The sequence below is a fragment of the Entamoeba invadens genome (assembly GCF_000330505.1).
Source record: "Entamoeba invadens IP1 unplaced genomic scaffold scaff_1105074724807, whole genome shotgun sequence".
NCBI lineage: Eukaryota > Evosea > Mastigamoebida > Endamoebidae > Entamoeba > Entamoeba invadens.
Window position 1 is genome coordinate 33,826 of NW_004191646.1, and position 9,824 is coordinate 43,649.

The 9,824-nt window shown below is 25.2% G+C and overlaps 3 protein-coding genes across 3 annotated transcripts; 1 reads left to right on the forward strand and 2 right to left on the reverse strand.

Annotated features, from left to right (window-relative positions):
• Positions 1–1,288: 1,288 nt before the first annotated feature.
• EIN_439570 (hypothetical protein) lies at positions 1,289–1,705 on the reverse strand (the record flags this gene model as incomplete). Its single annotated transcript, XM_004183181.1, has 1 exon — positions 1,289–1,705. The coding sequence occupies one exon, from the start codon at positions 1,703–1,705 to the stop codon at positions 1,289–1,291; it is 417 nt and encodes a 138-aa protein (XP_004183229.1).
• Positions 1,706–1,983: 278 nt separating this feature from the next.
• On the reverse strand, positions 1,984–3,450 carry EIN_439580 (hypothetical protein; the record flags this gene model as incomplete). The annotated part of the gene is made up of 2 exons (XM_004183182.1): positions 1,984–2,731; positions 2,828–3,450. The coding sequence occupies 2 exons, from the start codon at positions 3,448–3,450 to the stop codon at positions 1,984–1,986; spliced, it is 1,371 nt and encodes a 456-aa protein (XP_004183230.1).
• A 1,040-nt stretch (positions 3,451–4,490) lies between these two features.
• EIN_439590 (hypothetical protein) lies at positions 4,491–5,378 on the forward strand (the record flags this gene model as incomplete). The annotated part of the gene is made up of 1 exon (XM_004183183.1): positions 4,491–5,378. The coding sequence occupies one exon, from the start codon at positions 4,491–4,493 to the stop codon at positions 5,376–5,378; it is 888 nt and encodes a 295-aa protein (XP_004183231.1).
• Between the last annotated feature and the right edge of the window lie 4,446 nt (positions 5,379–9,824).

Below are 9,824 nucleotides of genomic sequence, written 5' to 3' on the forward strand. Positions count from 1 at the left end.
AGATATCGACAGAAGAAGGGTGGTCGGTTGTGTCGTGTTTGAACAATAAGAATATCAGTGAACAAAAGACGCAAAAAAGGACGACAAAAATCAGTTCATCCCAACAAAAGACCAAATCGTACAATTCACCATCGACCGCCTTAAAGACACAGAAAAGAAACACATCGACGACTATAATACAGTAAGACAAAATAATGACGCCAAGAAAAGTACTATTAAGATACTAAAATCGGAAATAAAAGGTATGACAATGGAAACTATTAAGGAAACCAATAAGGAAACTAAAAAGGAAACTAAAGAAGATAAAAAAGACGAGATACAAGAAAACCATCTTACAATTAAACAAAACGAAGAAAAAACAGAAAAAATCGTTGAAATACCACAAATACCACAAGCAAAAAAAGAAATCCAAATTCCATCAATTTCTGTTTTTTATGATGAAGGAAATATTTGTAATGAAACACAACAAAATGTGATTTTAGAAAACAACTTGATGTCGTCAAAGATAGATAAAAAACCAAATGAAAAGAAAAGTCCTGTTCCTGTTATATCAATGATCTCAGTCGTATAATCGTGTGGCTAAATGGTTAATTGAATTGGTTAGCACTTTGTTTGTGTCGACTATTCAATTGATAGAAGTAAGAGTTATCAATTACTTTAACTTTTTGTAGTTAAATATACTATATTGTAACTATTTAATTAAACTAAAATTTATTAGGTTGTAAAAATTAGTATTTATAATAGTTATGAAAATAGTAAATATTTCTAATTTTTATAATAAAATATAGTATAAATATTAATAAAAAGTACATAATACTAATACTAATACTATTAGTTAATTAGAGTTTATAACCAATGATAATAAACCCCATAATAGTAATTAAATGATATTGAAGTATATATGAAATAACATAATAATTGAAATAGGCCGGTTCTTTAAGTGATTCAACATTCCGAGTGTTGGAATCAAAGCAGGAACCAAGATATCAGTTTGTTCACAATTGGGATTCACAGGAGTTCAGGTTTCAAAACATACTAATATTTTTTATCTTATCAAAGTATTTAAAAAAATAATTAAATTATTCAAATTTGTGTTTTTTGATTTAATGTTTTATCACAGAAATTGATTAAAACAACAACAATTTCATTCAAAATATAAAAACACTGTTTATTACAATCAAATGTTTATTTATTGTGTTGTAAATGAATGAGAACATCAAAGATTTCATTTTTATATTATTAAAGTTAGAAATAACAAACAACAGCAAAATCAAAAGTATTAAAAGTATTAAATAACCATTACTGGTATGAAGCAAAATATGACACTGACTACCCAATACAAAAGGAATGACACCCACCCGAGGACTCTGACTGTCTTATTTGTTGTTTTTCTCGATATGATGAAACCAACCAACCACGGGATCACAAACAGAAATCCAAGTGCAAACAAGATGATGAAGATTTTGTTGTATTTTACGTTGAGTGTGTTGTTGTCTTCGACTGTTTGTTGCGCAAAGATTGGTGTACTTTGATTATAGTTTTGTTGATATTGCGGTGGTTGATATTCCGAATAAGCTGGTCCTTGATATTGGAAAGACTGAATTGGGTATTGCTGTTGTTGAAAAGGGACTTGTTGATCAGTTTGACTTTCAATGAGAGGCGCAGTTGGGACTGTGAGTGTATTGTAAGACGTGGTGCTGTTCATTTCTATTACATTTTTATAAGTTTTTTGTTTTATTATATTGTAAGTTTAACAAGAAGAATCTATAAATTCTGTATTTATTTTTATTACAATTATTAATGTATTAAATTTGGATATTATTCAGTGCTATAAACCGGATTCAATTGGTGGTTTGCCAGTGTCAATTTGTAATATTTTCAACCAGAATTTGTGTTTGTGTTCGTCCAAACTATACCCATTTTAAAATAATGGTAAAAAACGATATAGTGAATGAGGAATATAAAGTTTTTTTATTTTATTTATTATTTATTATAAATTAAAATTATTAATGTATTAAAATTAACTATTATAATTATTAGTATAATAACATATATATTAATTATAATATAAATAAAATAATTAATAAACAAGAGAACACAATTAATTAATATAATATGAACACTTTTGCAGTCAATGAAACAGTTTATACCGATGTGTGTGACTGTTTTTGGTACGTCTATATCAAGGGAAGTGCACTTTTCAAAGCAGTAATTGCTAATGATTTTTAAATGAGTTGGAACGATGATGTTTGATAAACTTATACATTTACTAAAACACGACAAGCCCAGTCTTGTGATGTTTTGTGGTAAGACGACATTCTTTAAATTGACATAATTACAAAAACACCCACTTTCAATGACGGAGACACTGTTTGGAATATCAATTTTGCTCATGTTACGACAATTGCAAAAACACTTGAACTCGAGTTTTGAAATTGTGTTTGGCAGTGTGATTTCTTGCAACGATTCACACAACTCAAACGCAGAATTTTGAATGTCACAAATTGCAGAGGAAAAGTTGACTGTTTTTAATGATTTGCAATGTTTAAAACAGGACGACTGGAGTTGCGACAGACATCCTCTGATATCAACAGAAGTCAAATTTGAGCATTTGTGAAACGCCTTTTCTCCAATGAAATTGGTGCAATGAGGAATGTCCACACTTGTTGACGACAAACACTCACCAAAACAGAATTCACCAATTGCATCGACTTTTTGTGGGAATGTGACACTTTCTAAACAATTGCAAAGTCCAAAACAATTTGTTGAGAGTGTTGAAAATGTTTTTGGAAGTCAAATGGAAGAGAGTCTGGTGCAGTTATAAAACGTGGCATCTTTCATGTGTGTGACTGTGTCGGGGAGTTCTATCGACTTCAAATCACTACAGCGCGAAATACACGAAATTCCAATGAACTGAAGAGGAGACAAAATCTTCACAGAAGTTAATTTGGAACAATTTTCAAAGGAGTGATTACCAATAGAAGTGACTGTATTGGGAATGACAATAGACTCGATGTGAGAATCCATAAAACAGACGTCACAGATGGTGACAGTGTTTGTAGGTATATTTGTACCACAAACAGGGGTGTCTTGTCTTGTGTATAAAAGTCTCTTGAATGAACAATTTGGGTGCGTCACTCTACATGTGCGAGAGTATGTCATTTCATACCAAATATTAATTTGATAGAAGTCAATCTTATCGATTGGTTCTATGTCGGTGGACTTAAAAATGGTGTTCCCAAAACATTGGTCGGTGGGTGACCAAATATTTAATGTTTCTATATGTGGAAAATAGTTGATTGTTTGTTTGTTTAGTGGTATTTGATTGAAACAAAACTTTTTTGTGTTATTCACAAACTTCTTGTTTACACATTCAAGTGTTATAAAGTCTTGTATTGTATTAAAGTACTGTGACACTATCATCATATGATATCCATCAAGTCGACTCATTTGATTGTTATATTAAAGTTATATTTTTATTATATTTATTAGTATATTTATTAGTATATTTATTAGTAGTAAAGTTAGAAAAAGTGCAAGTTGATAAAATTAACTATATTTTATTATAAACAACTATTAGTTATTAAATTATATTTTTATTTTTATTGAATATAGTATGCATATAGAGCAAAACACAGAGACGCCTCTGTTTGGGATTAAATCTCAACTTGTACACAATAAAATTATAATTATATTTGATTTCTGTTGGTTATATACATAAACACCTTCACATTGAAATTGATTTAATTAACAGGTTTTTCAATGAACAATAACAAGCTCCTTTAAAAATATTCATTTCTGTAAATTTACTCAACAAAGTTCAAAGGTTCGATTTTTTTTTACTAATTAAAATCAATTGTATTGTAACGCTTCAAATGAATTTTTAGATTGTTGAATTGTGTTGTATCGATTTTGTAATTTACTAAATTAGTGTGATAACTTGTTATTATGCATTTTTTTATTTACCAAATCATCATGTTCAATTTCAAAAAAAAAATAATATTATTTCCAAAATATTTAATAATTTTTGTAGAATTTGATTTTTAGATTTTGTTTTGATGATAATTTTGTAATTAGATTACCTAGTAATTTAACTACTTAGTAACCAAATTACTGTAATTACCTATTACCGAGTAATTTAGTAATTCAAATATTATTGCAGCTTTAGTTTATTTCGTCTGTAAATAAATAAATATAACATGTGAATAACTGTAAACAACTTATTCATGTGTTTTAAAATAAAATGATAAAAACAACATTAAAATTATAATAATTTTTCTTTGCTATTAAAAATCAACTATTAAACATTATACCACTTAACCAGAATAATTTATTTGTTTATTATCAATTTTTGAAATTAAAACAATTAAAAATACATTTTGATTGAGCTTTTTTTATTTGATTGGTCAAAAAAACAAATTGATTGAAGTTTGATGGTATTTAAAAACAATGGAAGTGAACTTACAAACATTAAAATTTATTAGTTATAAATGTCAACATTGCTTTACTCGAACAAACGTCTTGAAATGATTTATTTAATGAACGTTTCTCTGTATTTTGAAAAATTTGGAGATGTCCAACACTTTATTAAAATAAACAAAAAATGTCACCAGACTATTTGTTCTCTTCATGTAAATCCATTTTTCCTTTCTATATCAGACATTTTTCGTTTTGAAAAACACTTCCACCCAAACACATTAAACTTCAATGACTGTGAATATCAAAACATACCAAAAAGAAAACGCGGAACTCCAAATAACGTTGAAGCCTTTTTGGAACAAATCACTTCGAATTTACTTCGAAACGTCCCAAATAGCATTTCTCAGATAATTTGGGACCGCGGGTTCTCACATTATAAACAGTTTATTAGTAAAGTTGAATCAATTTATATCGACTTTCCTACCGAAAATAGAGACTTTGAAATACAAAATTTCTTCGGTGCCGAGACACGAAACCCACATGATCTTACACAATTATTTGACCACATCAGAGTCCTTAAAACATCGCCAATAACACTATTCCTGCTCTTGTCGCAATTCAATCTCAAACATTTGGATTGTAAAAAATTTCCACAAAGAGTCGAATTGTACATTGAAGAACGCTCTTTTAAAATGTATCCAATAACGTCGTTTTTGGAAATGTTGGATGAAAATATCAAGAAACTAAAATTTGAAGTTGTGTTCTTCTGGAAATTTATTGACGATAATACTTTGTATTTCTATGATAATAAGTTGGATGGAAAATGGGGAAATAAAATGTATTTTGAGTACATTAATGTCCACGGAGAAAGATCATACAAACTCTGGGATTTTGAAATGAAAGATAAAATTACACAAAGAATGAAAATAATTAAAAAACAAACACCGTTTTATTATTAATTCATTGAAAACAAAAAATCGTTTTATTCTATTTATATTTACTTGATGTTTTAAAAAAATGTAAAAATTGAATTGTTTAATGATAAGATGTATTTTCAGTTCATTTTTATTATTATTTTTTTTTCTATTATAAATATAATAAACTGAAAAGTATTAATAACTCTGATTAACTTAGTCAATTAAATCATTTGTATAATTTTTTAAATAAAAATTCTTTCAACATTGTTTCATTAAATGATTCACATATAGTTTTGTGACATGACAACAGAGTAACAAAAATAAATAGTTTTATGGGTTCCACTTTTTAATTTGTGGTATGATAAGTTTTTATATATATCATTGTACAAAGTTTAAACATGCGTTAAAATGTCGGTTGAACTTTTCAACAAAACATTTGACGATAATAAACAATTAAACGACTTTTTGAAATATGTTTTGTTTAAACCGGTCAATTAAAAACCACAGAAAATATTATTAAAAATATATATTTATTGCAGAAAATGTTAAATAAAATGTTTTTTATTTTTACAAAAAAAGTTCTTCACTGACAATAATTATTTTTGGGTTGTAACCATTATATCATACCCACATATTATATGTAATCTGTTTAGACCCAATTTATTTGACAAACGTAGAAAAATATATTTATTTATTATTAAAGCAAATTATATATCATTTGTTATTTCATAATGATTATAAATTGTTTTCATCATTTTTTACTATTAAACAAGTCTAAAATATAAATATAAAATTCAATTGATTTGTTTTTGCTACTTATTTAAAATAAATAAAAACATCAGTCTAATTTGTATTTTAAAGTAGATAAATACATATAATCAATACTTCATTATAAATATTTTCATTTATAAAAAAGTTGTATTTACTCAAATTTACAAAAAAATAAGTGTAAATAATACACTTTTGTTTATTTTTAACCATCTATGATTTAAAACAATCAATTTGTTGTTTGATGATTATAAATTATTTGTCTGATATTTTCCCAGTTTATTAATTGAAATATTTTATTTAATAGTATTATTATAAAAAACTTATAATTTTACATTATATTTTTAATATTTATTCATAACACTATGATATTATTAAATAATCAGTAATTTAAAAAAGTTTTGGTTGTTATATATTATAAAAATGTAATTTTTGTTATAATCTATTTGATATATATTTTTATAAAATAAAACTATTGATTATAAATGCAAAAAGTTCGATTTAACTATGCAAAACCAAAAACATAAAATTATCGAAGTGGTAAAAAGATGTATAATTTATAATATACAAATTAGTATTACAAAGTTCTTGACTTGAATTTAAAAATATTATTATAAATATTAAATTCAGATGTTAAATTTTTGAAAAAACACGCAACAATAATAATAAAGTGGTTTGAAAAGTTTTATTTAGCATTTGAATTTTGTAAGTCAAATAATTTTAAAATATATTGTTAAAAAAAACAGGATGCATGAAACAAATATAACACTTTTATTAGTTTATAAGTACATATATAATAAGAATTTTGCATAACAAGTACAATATACAATATTTAGTTATTAATAAAATATTGACCATAACAATAAATACAATTTAATTATGTCAATTTATATGTCAAACAACAACATGTGACGGGCAACAATGTTTATATATATATAACATTTGAATGTAAATCTACACTTCTTAGACTTATACAATCATCGAAACAACAACTACACGTTGATTTTATAAAATTGTATTTACACTACTCAAACTTGTACATTTAAATTAGCGAAATTATCCAATGGAAGTGATTTTTGCTGGTATTTCTAAACTGATCAAATCGTGACATTTACATTAAAAAATATTATCAAGTGATGTGACACAATCAGGTATGTCAATACTGAATCTTTCTTTGTCAAAATGTGTGTATGTCACATTTTTGAAAATAAATTTAATTTTTGTTTAAATGTACTGAACCATAACCAACATTGAACCACACTTTAACTTGATTAAAAATTAATAATCTTTGTTTTGTGTTTTTATTTGTTTTTTTCTTCATAATTTTTATTGTTTTGAAAGTCAACAAAATAATTATTACTTAAATTTTTATTCTTTTTTATACCATAAGTGGGGTGTTTCAATATTTGGAATTTTTTTTATAATTTTATGAGTTAATTGTATTAAGTTAAGAACAAACTTTTTATTAAAATTTGAACATATATTTTCAAAATAAATAATATCTTCAATATTTGCAAAATACTTTGATACGATCATAATGTGATAATTGTCAAGTGTTGGCATTGTCAAATTATAAAATTTTTTAAATAAATTCAGAACAATGTTGTTTGTTTTGATTTTTAAATGACGATTATAAAAATAAAGTCAGTCCAAAAACATTATTTATTTTGTTTACCTTGTTCATCGATTATTATTGGTAGATTTTTACGACTCAAAATTTACATATAACAAAAAGTGATTAATTTGAATGTCAACAATTTACTCTAAAAACAAAGAAGCGATGCTTTTTACACCAACAAACATAACAATTTATTTGGTACTAAAAGTAAACTAAAAACAATAGTGTTTTATTTGAAAACATGTAAGCGAACACACGTTATTTGATCTAATATGACAATGAATAAAAAATGTAACTGATAATATATAACGACGAAAATTATAAAAATAAGATGTGTCATGAGCGTTAAAGAATATCACGAAGTTTCAACAGCCAGTTTATCAACTCATTGATTTTGAAAAGATTTTTAAACTTTTTTGAAGTTTGTTAGCAATAACTTCTCATTATTTTGTCCAAATATATCACCAAATCAACTGTATTTATTCACGTTTAGATGTTTGGAAATGAAAGGTCGAATAATCTTAACTTTATTTATGTTAATGGTTGTGTAATTGGTTATTTAGTTTCTGAATAGTTATATTAATTATAATTTATTCTTATGTTATCAAATAAATTGAAAACATTTTCATTAAAAATAGATTAAAAAATATAAATAAAGTTTATTAAATGAATAACTTTTTTAGACTGACTTTGTCATATTTTTTTACAAAAATGGACCTGTCAAAAACGTAGCATATTTTGACCTTCCACATCCTCTCCTAAATCAGAATTTATTTGCTATTTTCAATAATTTGATTATTTAACAACAATTATTTTTAATTAGATAATAAAAAGAGTTATATTTTAAATGTTATATTATCATTTTATTTAAACTGTTTTAAATGAATAATTCGTTTAAAATAACCATAACACCAATTACAAACAAATTTACTATTTTCTCTTTTATTTTTTCATAGAGTATAAAAAATGTCAATTTTTCTTAAATATAAAAATTAAAGTTAAACCCGTTTTATTTTTTAGAAATAAATACAGTCAAAGGCTTCTATTTGTCGTAATTATAATTGTCGAACTTGCTTAATTTTCGCACAACTGGCCAATCATATTGGTGTACGACAATTAAATATTTTGTTTTCGAATCTGTAACTTTTGTTGAATAAAAAACTATATTTTTTATAAAAAATAAATTTCAATATTAAAAAAAATTTCTACAAAATTTACTCATTTACCACAAATAGATACTTTTTTTCTGCTGGATTCAAGACAAATTGAAACCTTTGACCGAGTTTAATAAATCAAACAAAGACCATAACAATACAAAAGAAAAGAAAATGAATAATTGGGTAGTTAATTTTGATATACCATATTTAATTGTTTTATACATATCTAAAAATATTAGATATTAAAGTTGTTTCTGTTTCGAAATTAATTTTATTTGTAGATATAATTGTTTAATAACATATAAAATGAAAATGAAAAAATAATTATAATTGTTTTTTATTTTTGTGTTGTCAAAAATGGGGATTTCAGGAATCGAACCTACAGTCTTTACCAAACCTGATAATTTTATTGAAAAGTAATACACTACCATTGTGCTAAATCCGCTTAATATATTTAATTGAATCAAACTTATCAAATTTTGTTAACTTGTTGATTATATTGATTAAATAATGTAAAACTTATTTTAAATTGTAGTAAAAATAATATTTATTGTTACAAATTATTTTTGTATTATTTCAAAAACATTAATTTAAACCCCCAATAAAAAGAACAAAAATATTTGTAATCGAATTCAAATTCAATTTCTAATTAATATTTTATTTAACCAGTTTTTTCCACCATTTTAATCAAAAGTAAGTATTTGCTGCTGTTGTTGTTTGAATAAAATTCACGTTTTAGCCATTGTTTGTGCTTTCAATGTCACTCACTTTCCTTGTTTGTACTATGTGGACTCAGATGTGATTCCGCCTAACAAAAAAAACTTGGGAAGTAGGTAAAACAATACACAAACAGATTGTTGTTGTGTGACCGCCCGAGTTTTCTTTTCAATGCTCCGTCTCACTCGGTATTTACCAATTCGAGGTGCTTTTTTGGCATTTCTTGAA